The 23,503-nt window shown below is 45.4% G+C and overlaps 1 protein-coding gene and 1 pseudogene across 6 annotated transcripts in view; one reads left to right on the top strand and one right to left on the bottom strand.

Annotated features, from left to right (window-relative positions):
• The window catches only part of RhoGAP93B (MyTH4 and RhoGAP_KIAA1688 domain-containing protein RhoGAP93B), a 422,769-nt gene that overhangs the window by 103,936 nt on the left and 295,330 nt on the right, over positions 1 to 23,503 (top strand). For 5 of the 6 annotated variants that reach the window (XR_010948420.1, XR_010948419.1, XR_010948421.1 and 2 more), the window contains exons 5-12: positions 14,134 to 14,281; positions 14,506 to 14,981; positions 15,056 to 15,372; positions 15,458 to 15,901; positions 20,718 to 20,894; positions 20,966 to 21,264; positions 21,334 to 22,051; positions 23,277 to 23,482. Coding sequence is in view for 2 of the 6 variants with exons in the window: in XM_067759060.1 (XP_067615161.1) it covers positions 14,134 to 14,281; positions 14,506 to 14,981; positions 15,056 to 15,372; positions 15,458 to 15,901; positions 20,718 to 20,894; positions 20,966 to 21,264; positions 21,334 to 22,051; positions 23,277 to 23,482 (2,785 nt within the window). In the remaining 4 variants the exon portion in view is untranslated. The remainder of the gene's footprint in view (positions 1 to 14,133; positions 14,282 to 14,505; positions 14,982 to 15,055; positions 15,373 to 15,457; positions 15,902 to 20,717; positions 20,895 to 20,965; positions 21,265 to 21,333; positions 22,052 to 23,276; positions 23,483 to 23,503) is intronic. The other variant, XM_067759061.1, reaches the window with a different exon arrangement.
• LOC137237255 (putative nuclease HARBI1) overlaps positions 1 to 23,503 on the bottom strand; it is a 526,467-nt pseudogene that overhangs the window by 418,215 nt on the left and 84,749 nt on the right.

The raw sequence follows: 23,503 nt of genomic DNA, 5'->3' as shown, positions 1-23,503 counted from the left end.
CCCTATGGTGTAAAATCTATAAATTGTTATAACTCAATATAAATTTTCTCCTAAATCAATAGTTTTTGGTATCTGGTACATACAGAACGAGATCTACTCCCGCCATCCGCCCTCCATCAATTGTTTTTATTAGCACGCTTTTATTAGCTTTACCTGCATGTTTCTATGTAACTTTTTATTCGCTCCAATGCGCCTGCTGCCTTATTAACATGGTTTTATAATTAGCTTCACCTTATTTGTAATCCCGTAAGGGTCATATCGAGACCCTTCGGGGATCATTTCTGGATGGTTTTCGGGATCGGTCCGGGATTACGCCGGGGTAATTTCGGGACTATTTCGGGATCATTTTGGTACCCTTCCGGGATCATTTCTGTATAGTTTTCGGGATTCGTCCGGGATCCCGTCGGGGTTATTTTGGGACATTTTCGGGACTATTCCGGAATCATTTCGGGACTATTTCGCGATCATTTGGGAACCCTTCCGGCATCATTTCTGGATGGTTTTCGGGATCCATCCGGGATCCCGTCGGGGTATTTTCGGGATCATTTGCGTACCTTCGAGATATAAATTCTTGATGGTTTCCGGGATCATTACGGGACTTTTTCGGGGTTATTTTGGGTCCCTTTAGGCATCATTTCTGTATGGTCCTCGGGATTCGTCCGGCATCCCGTCGGGGTCATTTCGGGACTTTTTCGCGACTAATACGGGATCATTCGGCATCATTTCTGGATGGTTTTCGGGATACGTCCGGGATCTCGTCGGGGTCATTTGGGGACTTTTTCGGGATCATTTGGGGGCTCTTCCGGCATCATTTCTGGATGGTTTTCGGAATCCGTCCGGGATCTCGTCGGGGTCATTTGGGGACTTTTTCGCGACTAATACGGGATCATTTGGGAACCCTTTCGGCATCATTTCTGGATGGTTTTCGGGATCCGTCTGGGATCTCGTCGGGGTCATTTGGGGACTTTTTCGCTACTAATACGGGATCATTTAGGAACCCTTTCGACATCATTTCTGGATGGTTTTCGGGATCCGTCCGGGATCCCGTCGGGGTCATTTCGGGACTTTTTCGCGACTAATACGGGTTCATTTGGGAACCCTTTCGGCATCATTTCTGGATGGTTTTCGGGATCCGTCCGGGATCCCATCAGGGTAATTTCGGGGCTATTAGGGGATCATTTGGGAACCTTTCCGGCATCATTTCTGGATAATTTTCGGGATCCGTCCGGGATGCCGACGAGGTCATTTCGGGACTATTTCGGGATCATTTGGGATACCTACCGGCATCATTTCTGGATGGTTTTTGGGATTCGTCTGGGATCCCGTCGTGGCCATTTCGGAACTTTTTCTCGACTAATACGGGATCATTTGCGGACCCTTTCGGCATCATTTCTGGATAGTTGTCGGGATCCCGTCACGGTCATTTCGGGACTATTAGGGGATCATTTGAGGACCTTTCCGGCATCATTTCTGGATTGTTTTCGGAATCCTTTCGGGGTCCCGTCAGGGTAATTTTGGGACTTTTTCGGGGCTAATACGGGATCATTTGGGGATCCTCTAGGGGTAATTTCGTGGCATTTTCTGTTTTATTTCGGGATCATTTGGGGACCCTTCCGGCATAATTTCTTGATGGTTTGCCGGATCCATCAGGGTCATTTCGGGACCCTTCCGAGATCATTTCTGGATCCGTCCGGGATGCCGTAGGAGCCATTTCGGGATTTTTTGTTACTTTTCCGGGATAGTTTTTGGACCCTTCCGGGATCATTTCTGGATCTGTGCGGGATCCCATCTGGATCATTTCCGGACTATTTCGGGATCATTTTGGGATGCTGTCGGACGGGGTCATTTCGGGACTATTTCGGAATCATTTGGGGTACCTACCGGCATCATTTCTGGATGTTTTTCGGTATCCGTCCGGGATCTCGTCGGGGTCATTTGGGGACCTTTTCGGGATCATTTGGGGCTCTTCCGGCATCATTTCTGGATGGTTTTCGGGATCCGTCCGGGATGCCGTCGGGGTCATTTCGCGACTTTTTCGCGACTAATACGGGATCATTTGGGAACCCTTTCGGCATCATTTCTGGATGGTTTTCGGGATCCGTCCGGGATCCCATCAGGATAATTTCGGGACTATCAGGGGATCATTTGTGGACCTTTCCGGCATCATTTCTGGATAATTTTCGGTATCCGTCCGGGATTCCGACGAGGTCATTTCGAGATTATTTCGGGATCATTTGATATACCTATCGGCATCATTTCTGGATGGTTTTTGGGATTCGTCCGGGATCCCGTCGGGGTTATTTCGGGACTTTCTCGACTAATACGGGATCATTTGCGGACCCTTTCGGCATCATTTCTGGATAGTTGTCAGGATCCGTTCGGGATCCCGTCACGGTCATTTCGGGACTATTAGGGCATCATTTGAGGACCTTTCCGGCATCATTTCTGGATAGTTTTCGGAATCCCTTCGGGATCCCGTCAGGGTCATTTCGGGGCTTTTTCGGGATCATTTAAGGATGGCTTTCAGGATTCGTCCGGGAACCCGTCAGGGTAATTTCTGGACTTTTCCGAGGCTATTTCGGGATCATTTTGGGACCTTCCCAAGATCATTTCTGGATGGATTTCGGGATTTGTCCGGGATGCCTTCAGGGTCATTTTGGGACTATTAGGTGAGCATTTGAGGACCTTTCCGGCATCACTTCTGGTTAGTTTTCGGGATCCTTTCCGGATCCCATCAGGGTCATTTCGGGACTTTTTCGGAATCATTTGGGATTCCTTCCGGCATCATTTCTGGATGGTTCTCGGGATTTGTCCGGGATCCCGTCGGGGTTATTTCGGGACCTTTTCGGGGCTAATACGGGATCATTTGGGGATCCTCTAGGGGTCGTTTCGTGACTTTTTCTGTATTATTTCGGGATCATTTTGGGACCTTCTCGGCATAACTTCTTGATGGTTTGCCGGATCCATCAGCGTCATTTCGGGACCATTTTGGGATCATTTGGGGACCCTTTCGAGATCATTTCTGGATCCGTCCGGGATGCCGTAGGAGTCATTTCGGGATTTTTTGTTACTTTTCCGGGATAGTTGGCGGCCACCGTAGCGTGCTTCGCCTATCACACCGCATTCCCTGGGTTCGCACCCCGGGCAAAGCAACATCAAAAAATTTTAGAAATAAGGTTTTTCAATTAGAAGAAAATTTTTCTAAGCGGGGTCACCCCTCGGCAGTGTTTGGCAAGCGCTCCGGTTGTATTTCTGCCATGAAAAGCTCTCAGTGAAAACTCATCTGCCTTGCAGTACAAAAACAAAAGAAAAAATAAAATGAAAAGAAAAATAAATATAAATTTTGAAAGAAAAAGGATCCCGTACGGATCCGAAAACCATCCAGAATAGATGCCGGTAGAGCCCCCAAATGATCCCGAAAAAGTCCCCAAATGACCCCGACGAGATCCCGGAGGGATCCCGAAAACCATCCAGAAATGATGCCGAAAGGGTTCCCAAATGATCCCGTATTAGTCGAGAAAAAGTCCCGAAATGACCCCGACGGGATCCCGGACGGATCCCGAAAACCATCCAGAAATGATGCCGGAAGAGCCCCCAAATGATCCCGAAAAAGTCCCCTAATTACCCCGACGAGATCCCGGACGGATCCCGAAAACCATCCAGAAATGATGCCGAAAGTGACCCCAAATGATCCCGTATTAGTCGTGAAAAAGTCCCGAAATTACCCCGACGGAATGCCGGACGAATCCCGAAGACCATCCAGAAATGATGCCGGTAGGTATCCCAAATGATCCCGAAATAGTCCCGAAAACACCTCGTCGGCATCCCGGACGGATCCCGAAAATTATCCAGAAATGATGCCGTAAAGGTCCCCTAATAGTCCCTAATTTACCCTGATGGGATCCCGGACGGATCCCGAAAATCATCCAGAAATGATGCCGAAAGGGTTCCCAAATGATCCCGTATTAGTCGCGAGAAAGTCCCGAAATGACCCCGACGGGATCCCGGACGGATCCCGAAAACCATCCAGAAATGATGCCGGAAGAGCCCCAAATGATCCCGAAAAAGTCCCCAAATGACCCCGACGAGATCCCGTACGGATCCCGAAAACCATCCAGAAATGATGCCGGTAGAGCCCCCAAATGATCCCGAAAAAGTCCCCAAATGACCCCGACGAGATCCCGGAGGGATCCCGAAAACCACCCAGAAATGATGCCGAAAGGGTTCCCAAATGATCCCGTATTAGTCGAGAAAAAGTCCCGAAATGACCCCGACGGGATCCCGGACGGATCCCGAAAACCATCCAGAAATGATGCCGGAAGAGCCCCCAAATGATCCCGAAAAAGTCCCCAAATTACCCCGACGAGATCCCGGACGGATCCCGAAAACCATCCAGAAATGATGACGAAAGTGTCCCCAAATGATCCCGTATTAGTCGTGAAAAAGTCCCGAAAGGACCCCGACGGGATGCCGGACGGATCCCGAAAACTATACAGAAATGATCCCGGAAGGGTCTCGATATGACCCTTAGGGGATAACAAATATATTGAAGCTAATTATAAAACCATATTAATAAGGCAGCAGGCGCATTGGAGCGAATGAAAAGTTACATAGAAACATACAGGTAAAGCTAATAAAAGCGTGCTAATAAAAACAATTGAAGGAGGGCGGATGGCGGGAGTAGAAGGAGAGGACCACTGGTCGTTCCTCCAAAATTGTCTAGATATCGATCTGTATGTGCCAGATACCAAAAACTATTGATTTAGGAGAAAATTTATATTGAGTTATAACAATTTATATATTTTACACCAGAGGGGAGATAAAGGGGGGAGGGGGGGGGGAGGCGGAGGGTGTCACTGCTTACTTTGTAAGCCCTCGACTTATTTGACCCCTTGAGTCTGTGTTATTGGTGAAGGCCAGTATCCATGTTCGAAAAAAATTTCGCTAGTAGACTACTGTCTGTGTCCCAAATTTCATCAAAATCCGTGTAGCCATTCTGGCGTGATTCAGTCGCAAAGACGAAAAAATATAATAATTAAATTATAACTGTTCCTAGGGGGCAGGGACCACGCCCCTTTTGAAAAATATATAGCTAGTAGATCCTTCTAGACTATTGGCTATATGTGTGCAAAATTTCATCCAAATCGGTCCAGCCATTCTTACGTGATTGAGTCACAAAGGCAAACGTCTGGACAAACATCCAAACATCCAAACATCTTCACATACAAACTTTGCCATTTATAATATACTAGCCTTTACCCGCGGCCCCGTCCGCAAGGAGAAAATAAAATATATGTGCTATTCACGTTATCCTGTTTATCAAGTTGTCTGTTTAAAAATTTTTTCTGTCAATGTATTTTATTTTTTAATACAGTAAAAAAAAAGAACTAACTGAGCTGATGGCACGCTTACATGAATAGTACAATACACTTTTTTCGAATTAAAAAAAATACATTTTGTTTCTAAGTTAAATTAATTGATATGACAGGGGTGAAAGAATTACTACTCATAGAACAAAGGAGTGAAACTACAATTAGCTAAAACCAAAAAGAAGTTTTTAAATAAAAGCAGTGTTGCTTTTTCGGGTATTTAGTTGGTTAAAATATTACAAAAATTTTAATTATAGTTGTAATAGTTCGTTACAGGATTCATTTAAAAATAGAACGAAAAAGCTGTGATATATTAAAGATAAAACATACCGAATTTTAATTACGAATAATTTGCCGTAAATCCACGGCCATGTGTGCTGAATTACCGGTTTCGAAGAGACCTAAAATGATCCCGGAAGTGTCCCTAAATGACACCAAATAGTCACGAAATGATGCCGACGGGATCCTGGACAAATCTCGAAAACTATCCAGAAATGATGCCGGAAGGGTCCCAAAATAATCCCGAAGTAGTCACGAAAAGTCCCGAAATGACCCCGACGGGATCCCGGACGGATCCCGAAAACCATCCAGATTTGATTCCTGAACGGTCCGCAAATGATCCCGATATAGTCCGAAAAAGTCCCGAAAAAACTCTGACGGGATCCCGGACAAATCCCGAAAATCGCCCAGAAATTATCCCGGAGGAGTCCCAAAATGATTCCGAAATAGTAGTCACGAAAAAGGCCCGAAATGACCCTGACGAGATCCCGAAAGCCATCCAGAAATGACTCTGGAGGGATCCCCAAATGATCCCGGAAAAGTCCACAATCCATCCAGAATTGATCTCTGAAGGTTCCGCAAATGATCCCGAAATAGTCCCGAAAGTCACGAAAAACTCAGACCCATCCCGAAAATCATGAAGAAATTATCCTGGAAGGGTCCCAAAATTACCCCGAAATAACTCCGACGGGATCCCGGACAGATCCCGAAAATCATCCAGAACTGAGCTCTGAAACGTCCGCAAATAATCCAGAAATAGTCCGGAAAAAGTCCCGAAAAAACTCCGTCGGGATCCCGGACAGATCCCGAAAATCCCCCAGAAATTTTGCCGGAGGGGTCCCAAAATGATTCCGAAATAGTCCCGAAAAAGTCCCGAAATGACCTTGAGGGGATCTCAGACCGATACCGAAAACCATCCAGAATTGATCTCTAAAGGGTCCGCAATTTATCCCAGATAAAGTCGCGAAAAAACTACGAAGGGATCCCGAACAGATCCCGAAAATCATAGAGAAATTATCCCGGAAGGGTCCCAAAATGATCCCGAAATAGTCCCGAAAAGGCGCGAAATAACCCTGACGGGATCCCGGACGGATCCCGAAAACCACCCAGAAATGATCTTTAAGGGCAACTGACCCCGAAATAGTCGTGAAAGTCCCGAAATTACCCCGACGGGATCCCGAAAACCATCCAGAAATTATCCCTGAAGGATCCCCAAATGATCCAAGAACAGTCTCGAAATTCGCTGACATTTTCCCGAAAAAGTAAAAAAATAAACCCGACGGGATCTCGGACGGATCCCGAAAACGATCCAGAAATGATGCCGGAAGGGACCCCAAATGATCCCGAAAAATTCCCGAAATTCCCCCGATGGGATCCCGGACGGATCCCGGATCATCCAGAAATGATGCCTGTTGGTACCCCAAAATGATCCCGAAACAGGTCAGAAATGACCCCGTCGGGATCCGGACGGATCCCCAAAAGTATACAGAAATGATGCTGGAAGGTGAAATGATCCCCTTAAAGAAAGATGAAAAATAAAATGATCCCCTTATAGTTCCGAAATGATCCTGACGGGATTCCCGACGGATCCCGGAAACTATCCAGAAATGATGCCGGAAAGGTTCCCAAGTTAGCCCCAAATAGTCCCGAAATTACCCTGACGGTATCCCGGACGGATCACGAAAACCATCCGGAAATGATGGCGAAAGGGTCCCCAAATGATCCCGCATTAGTCGCGGGTTCCGAAATGACCCTGACGGGATCCCCGAAGGATCCCGGAAACTATCCAGAAATGATGCCGGAAAGGTTCCCAAGTTATCCCCAAATAGTCCCGAAATTACCCTGACGGTATCCCGGACGGATACCAAAAAACCATCTAGAAAAGTGGCCGGAGGATACCCCAAATGATCCCGAAAAAGTCCTGAAATGATCCAGACGGGATCCCGGACGAATCCCGAAAACTATCCATCTAGGTACCCCAAATGATCCCGAAATAGTCCGAAATTACCCCGCCGGGATCACGGGCGGATCCCGAAAAAGTCCTGAAATGACCCCGACGGGATCCCGTTACGGATCCCGAAAATCATCCAGAAATGATGAAGGTAGGTACCCAAATGATCCCGAAATAGTCCCGAAATGATACCGGACGGTATGACCCCGTCGGGATCCCGAACGGATCCCTAAAACTATCCAGAAATGATGCCGGAAAGGTCCCCAAATAACCCCCTAATAGTCCCGAAATTACGCCGACGGAATCCCGGACGGATCCGGAAACTATCCAGAAATGATGCCGGAGGAGACCACAAATGATCCCGCTAAAGTCGCAAAATGACCCCGACAGGATCCCGGACGGATCCCGTAAACCATCCAGAAATGATGCCGGTAGGTACCCAAAATGGTCCCGATATGACCCCGTCGGGATCCCGAACGGATCCCTAAAACTATCCAGAAATGATGCCGAAAGGGTCCCCAAATGATCCTGTATTAGTCGAGAAAAAGTTCCGAAATGACTCCGACGTGATCCCGGACGGATCCCGAAAACCATCTAGATATGATGCCGGAAGAGACCCCAAATGATCCCGCAAAAGTCCCAAAATGACCCCAACAGGATCCCGGACGGATCCCGAAAACCATACAGAAATGATGCCGGAAGAGACCCCAAATGATCCCGCAAAAGTCTCAAAATGACCCCGACAGGATCCCGGACGGATCTTGTAAACCATCCAGAAATGATGCCCGAAGAGACCCCAAATGATCCCGCAAAAGTCCCAAAATGACCCCGACAGGATCCCGGACGGATCCCGAAAACCATCCAGAAATGATGCCGGGAGAGACCCCAAATGATCCCGCAAAAGTCCCAAAATGACCCCGACAGGATCCCGGACGGATCCCGTAAGCCATCCAGAAATGATGCCGGAGGAGACCCCAAAATGATCCCGCTAAAGTCCCAAAATGACCCCGACAGGGTCCCGGACGGATCCCGAAAACCATACAGAAATGATGCCGGAAGAGACCCCAAATGATCTCGCAAAAGTCCCAAAATGACCCCGACAGGATCCCGGACGGATCTCGTAAACCATCCAGAAATGATGCCGGAAGAGACCCCAAATGATCCCGCAAAAGTCCCAAAATGACCCCGACAGGATCCCGGACGGATCCCGAAAACCATCCAGAAATGATGCCGGGAGAGACCCCAAATGATCCCGCAAAAGTCCCAAAATGACCCCGACAGGATCCCGGACGGATCCCGTAAGCCATCCAGAAATGATGCCGGAGGAGACCCCAAATGATCCCGCTATAAAGTCCCAAAATGACCCCGACAGGGTCCCGGACGGATCCCGAAAACCATACAGAAATGATGCCGGAAGAGACCCCAAATGATCTCGCAAAAGTCCCAAAATGACCCCGACAGGATCCCGGACGGATCTCGTAAACCATCCAGAAATGATGCCCGAAGAGACCCCAAATGATCCCGCAAAAGTCCCAAAATGACCCCGACAGGATCCCGGACGGATCCCGAAAACCATCCAGAAATGATGCCGGGAGAGACCCCAAATGATCCCGCAAAAGTCTCAAAATGAGCCCGACAGGATCCCGGACGGATCCCGAAAACCATCCAGAAATGATGCCGGAATGGACCCCAAATGGTCCCAAAATGACACCGACGGGATCCCGGACGGATACCGAAAACCATCCAGAAATGATGCCGGCAGGTACCCCAAATTATCCCGAAATGACCCTGACGGGATCGCGGACGGATTCCGAAAACCATCCAGAAATGATGCCGATAGGGTCCCCAAATGATCCTGTATTAGTCGAGAAAAAGTTCCGAAATGACTCCGACGGGATCCCGGACGGATCCCGAAAATCATCTAGAATTGATACCGGAAGGTACCCCAAATGATGCCGAAATAGTCCCGAAATGACATCGACGGGATCCCGGACGGATCCCGAAAACCATCCAGAAATGATGCCGGAGGGGACCCCAAATGATCCCGCTAAAGTCCCAAAATGACCCCGACAGGGTCCCGGACGGATCCCGTAAACCATCCAGAAATGATGCCCGAAGAGACCCCAAATGATCCCGCAAAAGTCCCAAAATGACCCCAACAGGATCCCGGACGGATCCCGTAAACCATCCAGAAATGATGTCGGAAGAGACCCCAAATGATCCCGCAAAAGTCCCAAAATGACCCCGACAGGATCCCGGACGGATCCCGAAAACCATCCAGAAATGATGCCGGGAGAGACCCCAAATGATCCCGCAAAAGTCCCAAAATGACCCCGACAGGATCCCGGACGGATCCCATAAGCCATCTAGAAATGATGCCGGAGGAGACCCCAAATGATCCCGCTAAAGTCCCAAAATGACCCCGACAGGGTCCCGGACGGATCCCGTAAACCATCCAGAAATGATGCCGGAAGAGACCCCAAATGATCCCGCAAAAGTCCCAAAATGACCCCGACAGGATCCCGGACGGATCCCGTAAACCATCCAGAAATGATGCCGGAAGAGACCCCAAATGATCCCGCAAAAGTCCCAAAATGACCCCGACAGGATCCCGGACGGATCCCGTAAACCATCCAGAAATGATGCCGGAAGAGACCCCAAATGATCCCGCAAAAGTCCCAAAATGACCCCGACAGGATCCCGGACGGATCCCGTAAACCATCCAGAAATGATGCCAGAGGAGACCCCAAATGATCCCGCAAAAGTCTCAAAATGACCCCGACAGGATCCCGGACGGATCCCGAACACCATCCAGAAATGATGCTGGAAGAGACCCCAAATGATCCCGCAAAAGTCCCAAAATGACCCCGACAGGATCCCGGACGGATCCCGTAAACCATCCAGAAATGATGCCGGAAGAGACCCCAAATGATCCCGCAAAAGTCCCAAAATGACGCCGACGGGATCCCGGACGGATCCCGTAAACCATCCAGAAATGATGCCGAAAGGTTCCCCAAATGATCCTGTATTAGTCGAGAAAAAGTTCCGAAATGACCCCGACGGGATCCCGGATGGATCCCGAAAACCATCTAGAAATGATGCCGGAAGATACCCCAAATGATGCCGTAATAGTCCCGAAATGACATCGACGGGATCCCGGACGGATCCCGAAAACCATCCAGAAATGATGCCGGAAGAGACCCCAAATGATCCCGCAAAAGTCCCAAAATAACCCCGACAGGATCTCGGACGGATCCCGAAAACCATCCAGAAATGATGCCGGAATGGACCCCAAATGGTCCCGAAATGACACCGACGGGATCCCGGACGGATCCCGAAAACCATCCAGAAATGATGCCGGAAGAGACCCCAAATGATCCCGCAAAAGTCCCAAAATGACCCCGACAGGATCCCGGACGGATCCCGAAAACCATCCAGAAATGATGCCGGAATGGACCCGAAATGGTCCCGAAATGACACCGACGGGATCCCGGACGGATCCCGTAAACCATCCAGAAATGATGCCGGAAGATACCCCTAATGATCCCGAAATAGCCCCGAAATTGTCCCGACGGGATCCCGGACGGATCCCTAAAACCATCCAGGAATGATTACGGAAAGGACCCAAACTGACCCCGAAAAAGTCCCGTAATGATCCCGGAAACCATCAAGAATTTATCTCTCGAAGGTACGCAAATGATCCCGAAAGTACCCCGACGGGATCCCGGACGGATCCCGAAAACCATCCAGAAATGATGCCGGAAGGGTCCCCAAATGATCGCGAAATAGTCCCGAAATGATTCCGGAATAGTCCCGAAAATGTCCCAAAATAACCCCGACGGGATCCCGGGCGGATCCCGAAAACTATACAGAAATGATCCCGGAAGGGTCCCAAAATGATCCCGAAATAGTCCCGAAAAAGTCCCGAAATTACCCCGGCGTAATCCCGGACCGATCCCGAAAACCATCCAGAAATGATCCCAGAGGGTCTCGATATGACCCTTACGGGATTACAAATAAGGTGAAGCTAATTATAAAACCATGTTAATAAGGCAGCAGGCGCATTGGAGCGAATAAAAAGTTACATAGAAACATACAGGTAAAGCTAATAAAAGCGTGCTAATAAAAACAATTGATGGAGGGCGGATGGCGGGAGTAGAGGAGAGGACCACTGATCGTTCCTCCAAAATTGTCTAGATCTCGTTCTGTATGTACCAGATACCAAAAACTATTGATTTAGGAGAAAATTTATATTGAGTTATAACAATTTATAGATTTTACACCAGAGGGGGAGATAAAAGGGGGGGGGCGGGCGGGCGGAGGGTGTCACTGCTTACTTTGTAAGCCCTCGACTTATTTGACCCCTTGAGTCTGTGATATTGGTGAAGGCCAGTATACGTAAAGTTATAATGTGTAAAAATTATGAAAAATAATTTCTCGAAGGGGTCGTGGGACCCCCACCCCTCTTTCCATGTTCGAAAAAAATTTCGCTAGTAGACTACTGTCTGTGTCCCAAATTTCATCAAAATCCGTGTAGCCATTCTGGCGTGATTCAGTCGCAAAGACGAAAAAATATAATAATTAAATTATAACTGTTCCTAGGGGGCGGGGAACACGCCCCGTTTGAAAAATATATAGCTAGTAGATCCTTCTAGACTATTGGCTATATGTGTGCAAAATTTCACCCAAATCGGTCCAGCCGTTCTTGCGTTATTGAGTCACAAAGACAAACGTCTGGACAAACATCCAAACATCCAAACATCCAAACATCTTAACATCCAAACATCTTAACATCCAAACTTTCCCATTTATAATATATATTAGATTAGATTAGATATTAGATTAGATTTTATTTTTCCGGGATAGTTTTTGCACCCTTCCGGGATCATTTCTGGATCTGTGCGGGATCCCATCTGGGTCATTTCCGGACTATTTCGGGATCATTTTGGGATCCTTCCGAAATCATTTCTGTATGGTTTTCGCGATCCGTCGTGGATCCCCTCGGAGCCATTTCGGAACTTTTTCTGGAGTATGTCGGGATAATTTAGGGACCCTTCCTGGATATTTTCTGGATGGTTTTTGAGAACCGCCCGGGAGCCCGTCAGGGTCATTTCGGAACCTTTTCGGGATCATTTTGTAACACCTTCAGGGATCATTTCTGCGTGGTTCTCTGGATACGTCTAGAATCGTGTCGCTGTCATTTCGGGTTTTTTTGGGACTATTCGGGGAACTTTTGGAGACCCTTTCGGGGCATTTCTGGATGGTTTTCGGGATCCTTCCGCGATAGCGTGGGGGTCATTTTCTGGATAATTTCGGGATCATTTGGGATCCTATCAGGTTATCAGCTCATTTAGTTCTTTTTTTACTCAATTACAAAAATGAAATGCATTAGACAGAAAACAAAATTTTAAACAGATAATAAGCAGGCTAACGCGAATAGCCCATATATTTAAATTTCTCCTTGCGGACGGGGCCGCGGGTAAAGGCTAGTGATATATATATTAAGAAACTTCAAATACAGCAAAACAAGGCAATGCGATTTATTTTAAAATGTCCTCCAAGAACGCCAAAAATTGTAATGCTCAATAGATTAAACTGGCTTTTAGTATTAAACAGTCAGTTAGTTATTTCGAATGTATACACCAACTGAGGTTACGAATGTTACCGAATTACCTGAGTAGTAAAATACATTATAATATGAAATCCACAATTATGGAAATAGAAATTGCAATAATATAAGACTGCCTAGAATAAGAACTGAGTTCGCCAAAAGGTCTCCTGCTCGGTCGATCATGTACAGCTAGCTAGCTCATCCGCTTTTCCATCTATTCTCATATGCCCATTTACCAAATAAATATGTATATTTCTCCCTATCCCAATTCTTTCAAGGGATTGATTGCTGCTTGGCTGTCAACGTAAAAGTTAACGCGGCTGCAGTTTAAGCTTTTTTCCTCTAATGTGTCCACTGCTTTAGACACAGCTACTACTTTCGCAGGAAGAACAAATGATCTTATAGCTTGTAGGATCTGTTTATTGCCGGATCAGCGACCGACCCTACACCTTCCATTGTTTGGATTCATCGGTGTGTAGGTGTATCGTCTCGACTGCTTTCTGTTTAGAATTATCCCTAGGTATTTTGTGTAAGGTTTCTCCTGCCTCTTGCAGCGCCACCGCTCCTAGCTTCGGCCTAGTCAAATTCGGGACCTTATACCTCCTAGGGAATAAAACCATATCCATCTTCTACGCATAGGCGCTCAACCCGTCATAATATTACCAGGTCCACCAAAGAGATTATTGTTCGAAGGCACTTCCACGGCACGAAACTGCTTTCCGTCTAATGAGTATCTTTAAATATAATTGTATGCCTACCTGTATAGTTTATAAGACGCAGCAATCTGTACATTAAATATATAAGAGAACCTTGACCATTTAAGCATGTTTACATAATTACTAGGTAGTAATATTCGAAGCCAAAAAATTACTATTAAATTAATGATTACCACTTTTCTCTTTTACCACCTTTACGCATTGCAGATTCATCAAATCATTACAAAGAGTCAGGCAAGTCCAGTGATTCCAGTTTATCTAGTATACATGGCTATCGGCGTTTCAATGATGCCAACGCTGGCGAAAGCTTGCGATTGGGTTCTTTGCAAAAACAACGTACACGAAAGGATGACAGGTAAGCAGCTTCAACTTGGAAACATTTTTACATATGTACATACATACCTATAACTGCCGCGTAGTTTGCTCACACTAACAAATTTCAATGTGTGTTATTTCCCATTTCCACTGACCTTGCAATAACATCCTGCCTACTCATACACACCAACCCAACATGCACAATTAATGCCCACTTCCTATGCTATTTGGTGCTCTCGCAAAACCCAAAACCCAAAATTGCAGTTTTGATTTGTTACAAGAAAGCAATAGTTCACGCAATTTACCGCATGCTTCATCTTATAGCGGCAGTGGTGGTGGTGGTGGAGGTGCAGTTGCAGCTACAGGCGATAAATATTTCGATCGTCATCACCAACAGCCACCCACAAAACAAACGCATTCACCACAACAACACCAAATTTTGCCGGGACATCACTTACCGGGCTATTGCTCATCTAAGTCATCGGATATTGCATTGCCAACACATTCAGCGCACACACCACAACCAAAGAAGAAAATCTCACCCGATGGTGGTGGCAGCTTAGTAGGTGTATCCGTTCAGTTTCAAGCCAATCAATATCCACCATTAGCATATGCACACCAAAGGCACTCACAGCCACAGCAGCAGCAACAACAGCAAACACAACGTCCCCAACGTAATAGTGCTGGTGGAGGTGGCGGTTCTGGTGGACGACATTACGGTGCAAAGGAATATACGGGCGGTGAGTATCAAACATTTTATGGAAACTGGATCGATTTTTAAATTCATATATTTTCATTTTATTTTTGTTCACAGAACGTGATCGCGAATATAAGGTATCACTGGCGCGTTCAGGTAGCTTTATGTCCTCATCAATTAATCCCGCTGCCGCTGGTCATCATAACAAATCTCATCGCAAGTCAAGTGGTGAAGCGAATGGTGGCGCTGCCAGTGATGATTCTATGCATGAAAAATACTTTAAGTCGGTCGAGAATACGCCATTATCGCGTAGACGTCATACTGCCGCCGCCAAGACATCAAGCGGTGATGGCACTGGTGGTGGTACAAGTGGCAGCGGTAGTAATCGTAAGCATTCAAGTGATTCAAGTCCACAAAGTCCCATAAGTCCTCAGGTAATTATATAATTTTTAATACAATTTTCTTTTCATCTTGCTACGCAATATTCACTTACAAAATTTTACTTTCGTTTATCAACAGATCAAAACGAAATCTATAAAATCCGTTAATAATTCACTTGGCACTGCTTTTATCACTAATGCGTCACTACACTCGCCCGGCCATTCGCCTACAGCTCCTTTGCACACCAAGCACTACAAGCAAGATTCTTCATGTAGTTTGGAACTTTTGAATTTGGAACGTATGTCCTTAAATAAACCAACTTCACCCCATTTAAGCGATGTTGTCGCTGCTTCATCTTCAACGTCACCTAATAATTTAGTTAGCGTTACAGTGGGTATGAGAAATTCTCCATCATCAGATAATATTGGTGGTATGTTGACGCATTCGTCGCGCAGCTCGACTGATTCACGTACTAAGCAACGTTCTTCAACGGCTACTCGTACGCCACATCAGCAGCAGCAGCCGCACCAAAGTCAAGATAATCGTTCGGTTGGCTCATTGCGTCATAACTCAGCTATTCTGGTAAGTGTCACAATTATGTCGTATGTATAGAATATTATGTTTATTATTCTATATTTATTAATTCAAGTTCAAAATAAAACTAAAACTAAAAAGAACAATGTCTTCTCTTAAAAGGGAAAATGCCAAGGCTCCTGCTTTGGGTGGTGTCACTTTCCTAGATGTTCTGGTCTCCGCGACGGCAACCCCCCGACGGGTTTCATCGCGCCATGTTGCCAGGTCGCAAACCCAAATCATCCAGGTACCCCAATGCTTGCCCAAGGACGCCCAGTCCCAGGGCCACAACAGCAATTGCTTCCTGGCCTTCCACAACCCAGGCGTAGTCACCCGTCACTTACCCCCAGAGTGACGGCGTCTCCCCTTATGCACTTCAGAATTCTGCAGTTAAACTGTAATGGACTAACTGGAAAGATTACGGAGATAGTCGATTTCAGGAAGCGGCACAACATCCGCATTGCTGCGATTCAAGAGACTAAACTCACAGCAAGATCTGCATTGCAGACCTGCTCTGGGTATAATGTCCACAGGAAAGACCGCGAGAGCGGAAATGGAGGCGGTCTCGCGTTTATCATACACCACTCTGTGCAATATTATATATTTGATCCTGGCATCGACCGCAGGGACAATGTCTTAGAACGACAAGGCCTATCTGTCCGGTCAGGCGATGCAAACCTAGAAATCATCAACATCTACATCCCTCCTGTCACCTTTTGCCCCAGTGGATACCGCCCTAATATCAGGGCCTTACTCACTGGCAACAATCGCATTATCTTAGGCGATTTCAATGCCCATCATGATCTATGGCATTCAAACTTGCGGGCGGACAGTAGGGGTGAGATGTTGGCGGATCAAATAGAAGAAACGACGTTCTGCACAATAAACGGAGACGTCCCCACACGTATGGTAGGAAGCTGTCACAGCTCGCCAGATATCTCAATCGTGAGCGCAGAACTCGTAAACTGCGTCAACTGGCAGCCGATGGTAACATTGGCATCCGACCACCTGCCCATACTTATTTCGCTCGAGCGTACCGCCGACTTCATCGTAAACTTCAAAAAAGGAAAGTGGGAAGAATATAAATCCTTTACAGACAACCGCTTTGCTGCCCTCCCTATCCCGACTGATGCCCGCCAAGGGGAGCGTGCCTTCCGTGACGTCATTGAATCCGCCTTGGCACATTTCATTCCCGCCGGGAGAATTCCCGAAATCCGGCCCCACTTCCCGGCGGAGGCCGCAAACTTAGCGAGAAAACGTGATCTTATAAAACAGCTTGATCCAGGCGACCCCCAAATAAGGGATATAAACCAACGCATCAGATTGCTTGTGGATGAACACAAGCGGGCGAAATGGGAGGAGCACCTAAGAGGTAACCTCTCTACCGGTGTGGGTAAACTTTGGTCCACCGTAAAGTCCCTATCGAATCCGACTAAGCACAAAGACAAAGTTTCCATCGCCTTTGGCGACAAAGTGCTGTCGGCGCGAAAAAATGCGCGAGCGCTTTCTGCCGACAATATATAATGCATCCTACGGTCGACAAAGATAGACGGAGAGCCAATAGACACGCACATAAACACAAATTCAGCGCGTCGCCAATCACCATCACCGCTAAAGAGGTTGAGGACGCCATTGGTCGTGCTAAACCATCCAAAGCAGTGGGCCCAGACGGCATAGCCATGCCGATGCTTAAAAGCCTAGGGAAAGAGGGTTTCAAATATTTAGCGCATGTCTTCAACCTGTCTCTTTCCACCTTTGTCATACCCGAGAAATGGAAAATGGCCAAGGTGGTCCCGCTACTAAAGCCTGGGAAACCAGCTAACATAGGTGAGTCGTATCGTCCGATATCTCTCCTATCGTCAGTGGCAAAGACGCTTGAAGCCATTTTGCTCCCTTATTTCAAAGCAAATTTGCAGCTAGCCCCTCATCAGCATGGCTTCAGAAAACTCCATAGCACTACCACCGCGCTAAATGCCATTAGCACCCAGATAAATTGCGGTTTAAATCAATACCCCCACCATAGAACAGTACTCGTAGCGCTAGACCTATCGAAAGCTTTTGATACGGTCAACCATGGCTCGTTACTGCAAGACCTGGAAGGGTCTACCCTTCCCCCATGTCTTAAAAGGTGGACCGCAAATTATCTGGGTGGTCGGCAGGCATCGGTGCAATTTAGAAACGAAACATCAAAACCAAGGAGAATTAAACAAGGGGTGCCACAGGGTGGTGTCCTATCCCCACTTTTGTTTAATTTCTACATATCTAAGCTACCTTCACCACCGGAAGGAGTTACAATCGTTTCCTACGCCGATGACTGCACAATAATGGCCACAGGCCCAGGCCCAAAGATCGATGCGCTATGCAATAAAATAAACGGCTACCTCCCTGATCTCTCCAGTTTTTTCGCCTCGCAAAACCTGGCATTATCACCGACTAAATCTTTTGCGACCTTATTTACAACATGGACGTCCCAAATGCCGACCATTTGAACATCCACGTCGATGGCACTACGCTACCGACTGTCCTACACCCCAAAATCTTGGGTGTGACGTTTGATCAGGATCTACATTTTGGTGAGCACGCAGCCGCAATTGTTCCGAGAATTCAGAGTCGTAACAAAATCCTCAAATCCCTCGCTGGCAGTACCTGGGGAAAAGATAAAGAAACGCTCATGACTACATACAAAGCAATTAGCCAGCCGATTACGTGCTACGCGTCACCCATATGGTCGCCAAGCCTAAAAATCACCCACTGGAGGAAACTACAGGCCTGCCAAAATACCGCTCTCAGAATCGCCACGGGCTGTCTTCTTATGTCCCCAGAACACCATCTGCATAATGAGGCGAGAATACTCCCCATCAGGGAGAAAAATGAGATGCTGACCAAACAGTTCCTGTTGAATACCCAGAAACCTGGGCATCCCAACAGACATCTGATTGATGAACCAGCCCCGCCTAGGGGCTTAAGGAGTCATCTCCGTAAGCATTTTGAGGAAATACGGCACCTGAGAACCCAGCCGTATGAAGTGAAAAAACACAAGCAGGTCCTTGGTGAACTCCATAAACAGGCGTCGGACCTTTATGCCGGGAATTGCCCGGTGAATCCAGTACTTAAAGAAAACTACAAAACTCGCGGAAGAGGAACGCATACTCCCCAGGGAAACGCGTGTCACTCTTGCTCAACTTCGTTCTGGATACTGTAACAGGTTAAACTCTTACCTATCCAGAATCAAACCCGACATACAAAATGTATGCCCCGCTTGCAATGTGTCCCCACATGACACCAACCATCTCTTCAATTGTAATGTGGAAACAACGCCTCTAACACCCCTTTCCTTATGGTCCACCCCTGTTGAAACGGCAAGTTTCCTTGAACTCCCGTTAGAGGATATTGATGACAATTTGTGATCGGTCGCGGCTATTAGGTGGGGCGAGCATTGCTACAACAACAACAACAGCAGAACTTCTCACAATTTCTTACTCCGGTAAGTTGTTGAACCTAACAAAGAGCTTGGAAACTGGTACTGATCCTTTCAGCATCTATTAATAGCCACATATCTCATAGCACAGTATAAACCACAAGTTTCAACGGTGCTCACAAAACTTCTGCATTTGCTCGCGCTGCCAGTTTTCATGGCTCTTTCACACCGTAGATGGAACCGGTGCTCGTCAGGCTGCTGTCCTCAACTCCTTATTCGGCACATCTACTCATTTAAGAGATTGTCATAGCCTGGTCTATCACACCATGCGCAACATGTGCAAGTCCATATATACGACTGCGGCATCTGCTTAGTACAGTTCGTGCTTTGGATGATGATCTTTCCTTTTCCCCACACCCAAGGAAAGGTGCATTTATTGCGCTACGCCAAGAACAACGGGACAACGGGCCTAAACTCGGGTGGATTGGAACCACAAATCCCAGGGCAGCGGCAGCATACACAACCAAGCTTAAAACCATTAAATCGCACTCATCCATCCTTGACCACAAGAGTGGTAACGTCTTCCCCGACGAAGCCTGAAATAAAATTGTAACGGTTTAATTAATGCAATGGCTACATTGTCTACGGAAAATATCTTGAGAGAGGTAACGAGGGTCGTCCCGCATTCATCAACTGTGTGCGATTCGTATAATCCATGGCGAGGGCTCATAAACTACGTTGACTAGTGATGGATCCTAATACTTGCATCTATCCACTACCCAAAGTTCTCCCACTGTATCTACAAGCCGCTTTCTTTCACCGAACGAAGGTCATCGGTTTGACTTCGGCCCGCTACATACCCTATTAGATTTCCACCAATTCGGTCAAACTTCCTTCCGAAACTGCAGCCTTAGCGAGTGAACGAAATCATCCAAAAGGCCAAGCACTCCAATTGACTAGGTCTCTATGGCACAGCCTTGCGAAAGTAGTTGACGATGAGAGAGAAAGATGTCTTACACACATGTTACTGTCCTGTTTTTTATGATTTCTAAGGCACAATAACAGGTCAATTGAACCCAAATTGTGTCTTCTCTAAACTTTGGAGAGTTCGATAGATCCACTGGACGTTATATACATCACTCCAACTCCAAACGGACTGATGAATTTTTGCTCTGAAACTTTCCATGGCGATGCCACTAAGAAAAACGTTTCTAAAGTATTTGATGTTGGGTTGTGTTTGTTTGAACCGAGGACCTCGATGTGTTAGGCCAACTATATCAAGGTGGTCATCCTTAATAGAGTAAATATTAAGCTCTTTACCGAACCAAGCACTCTAAAAGAAACGGATAAAATGATGCAACGCTTGTATTATTTATTACCAGTTGCTAAACCTTTCTTCATTCGCAGGATAAACACGCAAATCGTCGCTCCAACGAGCACTACTATGACAGCACAAGAGCTGATAAGCACGAACATCGTCGTTCACGTGGCTCACGACATCATGGAAATTTGCTACACGCTGACAATAGTGATGTCGAATATGATAATGGCAATATATCGCCACTTTACAGCAATTGGGATCAGGTTAGTAATGAGTAAATGCACTCAAGTCCTTTTCTACTAATTTGGATTTATTTTCTTTTACTAAAATCAAGGAAATGCATGAACATCTTTTACCACTAAAGAATTACATTATGGAACAGGCCAAACTTTCGGGCCATTATGTATTTGGTGATCCCATTGATTCAGATTCTTATCATTCAGATAGTCAATCGGAGCATTCACTCTCTGGTCATGAGCCCGATAATGAAGATTCGGATGGTGGCTCAGATACACATGGTGGTTATTTGGAGCATAATTATGGCATGATCGATGACTATGCTAATATGGATGATAGCGTGTCTTATTACGCTTATCAATATCCACCATATGATCCTTCAGGACGTGAAGATATGTAAGTACAACATATTTCGAATTTGTCTTTTAATTCTTATGACCTTCATATTTCGTCTACATTTTATAGTTCCGATAATGTCGAGGCCGTACTCGAAGGTATTGGTAGTCAGGGCGCTGAACGCGCTACCGAATTCGCACAAAAGCCAAAGCATAAATATCAAATCTCCTTTTTTGATACAACGCAAGCAACGCACACTAAACCTACACAAAAACAACAATCTCAAACTCATCATCAGCAGCAACAATCCACAACTCAAATACAAACACATCCGCATCAAAATCAATTATATTCGAATACACCAGCACTTGCGCCACATCATCACGTGCCACCACAACCACCTTTACCACTACATCAACATCTTCAACTTGATGCCGATACAAAACAAAAACAATCACAAACATTACCATCACCTAATCGACAAATTTCACGTATTGCTCAATCGGGTTCTGGTTCAACTGTTATTGATACAAATAATGGTGGTAGCGGTGTTGTTGTTGGTACTGGTGGTGGTAGTGTGCGTTTACATCATTATGCCAAAGATGAGAGTGGTGTTAGCAACATTGTAGGAGGAGGAGGAGGAGGTACAGCTAGTATGTCACGTACCATTCGGTTGCCACCGCCATCATTGAAGCCAACAATACAACAAATATTCCCGCCAAGCGAGCGCGCGCCACCAAATTTGGGTGGATTGCCGACGACGTTGGTGTGCATGAAAGAATGTGATATTGAAAAATTTGCCGCCGATAATTTGAATTTACATTCGAAAGGCATTTTTCGCAAGAAGGTGAGAATTAAGTAGTTAAATTTTATTACAAGGAAAGGAGTGCTAAAAGTATTTTAGTTTTGTTATTTAAGTAGCTTATAGGCTTTCTTATTTCATATTTACTTGCTCATTAATATCTTGGTCGGTAACCCCAGCTGTGCTGAGTGTAATTCGCCACGGGTTTAAAAACACAAACAGTTGTTGATTTTCTTATTTGAAAATTGTTTTTAAAAAGCGCTCTTTCTCAGAAAAAACTAACTTGACTTGATGTATTGACTTCCTGTTGAGAAGAGGCGATCGCCAAGGTAATTCGAAAATCGGTTGCTGTTACTGGTATAACAACAATAAGGAAATAGTCTTGTGCCAGTATCATAAAAAGAAATTCTGAGAAAAACTCCTTATCAACCTGAAGTTGAAAATGAGGAAAATTTTTCAAAAGTCTTATCATTTTCGGAGTTGTGAAATTTTATTTATTTTTTCTTTTTGTGTGGATTTTATTTATTTTTCAACCATAAAAAGTATAAATTTTGCCTTAATTTTCTATTGGTATAGTGAAAAACAAAACACTGGAAGTTCCACGAAGTAAACATGTTGTAAACATTTTCGAAGTTAAGAAAACTTACTTTTTATTTCGATTTCATTTACTTTTGAACGATATATAATTTCGATTTCACAAATTTTTATACAGAAATACTAAAAAGCGCAAACTGAAATATTTTCGAAAATCTAAAAATTTTCGAAGTAAGGAAAATTAGTTTATTTTCCTCTTTATATGGATTTTGTATATTTTGTAACGATATATGTTATTGATTTTACCCAATTTTTAAACAATAGTACTGAGAAACAACTCTGAATATTTTTCGATAATCTAAAAAATTTCGAAGTTGAGACATTTTTGTAATTATTCAGCATTAAGTAATTTTTTAGCAAAAAGATATATTGATTTTCCTATAGGTTTTACTGAGAAATATTCCCTCAACGACAATTCGAAATATTTTCGAAGTTAATTTTTAATTTATTTTCATCCAAATTTTATGTACTTTTAACCGAAGGTAATATCGTTAATTAAATTTTTTTAGCAGTGAGAAACATAACTTGGAACATTTTTCGAAAATCGAAATATTTTCGAAGTCGGGAAATTTTTCTTATTTCTACTTAACTAAAATTTTACATATTTATAATCGCTAAGTAATATCAATTCGATTAAATTTTGAACTATTATACGGCTACTTTTTTCCTTTATTAGTCTTCTGTGCGTGATATGCTTAGCTGGACTGCGGAACCGATTAGCCGACCTATGTTGGCTCTATCACGTGATAAAGCTGACAAGAAAACTGCCATTGAACTTTTCAAATTGGTACAAATTTATATGGGTGATAGAAAAGCACGAGCCGGCATGAGTCTGAATTCGGTAGCGATCGATATTATTGTTGGAGCTTTGCCACAACAGCAGTGAGTTGAAAAAAGCAACAA

This window comes from Eurosta solidaginis, chromosome 1 (genome assembly GCF_040869045.1).
Source record: "Eurosta solidaginis isolate ZX-2024a chromosome 1, ASM4086904v1, whole genome shotgun sequence".
NCBI classification, from domain to species: domain Eukaryota; kingdom Metazoa; phylum Arthropoda; class Insecta; order Diptera; family Tephritidae; genus Eurosta; species Eurosta solidaginis.
The sequence above is the reverse complement of the archived record's forward strand: the minus strand, read 5'-3'. Positions and strand labels throughout refer to the sequence as shown.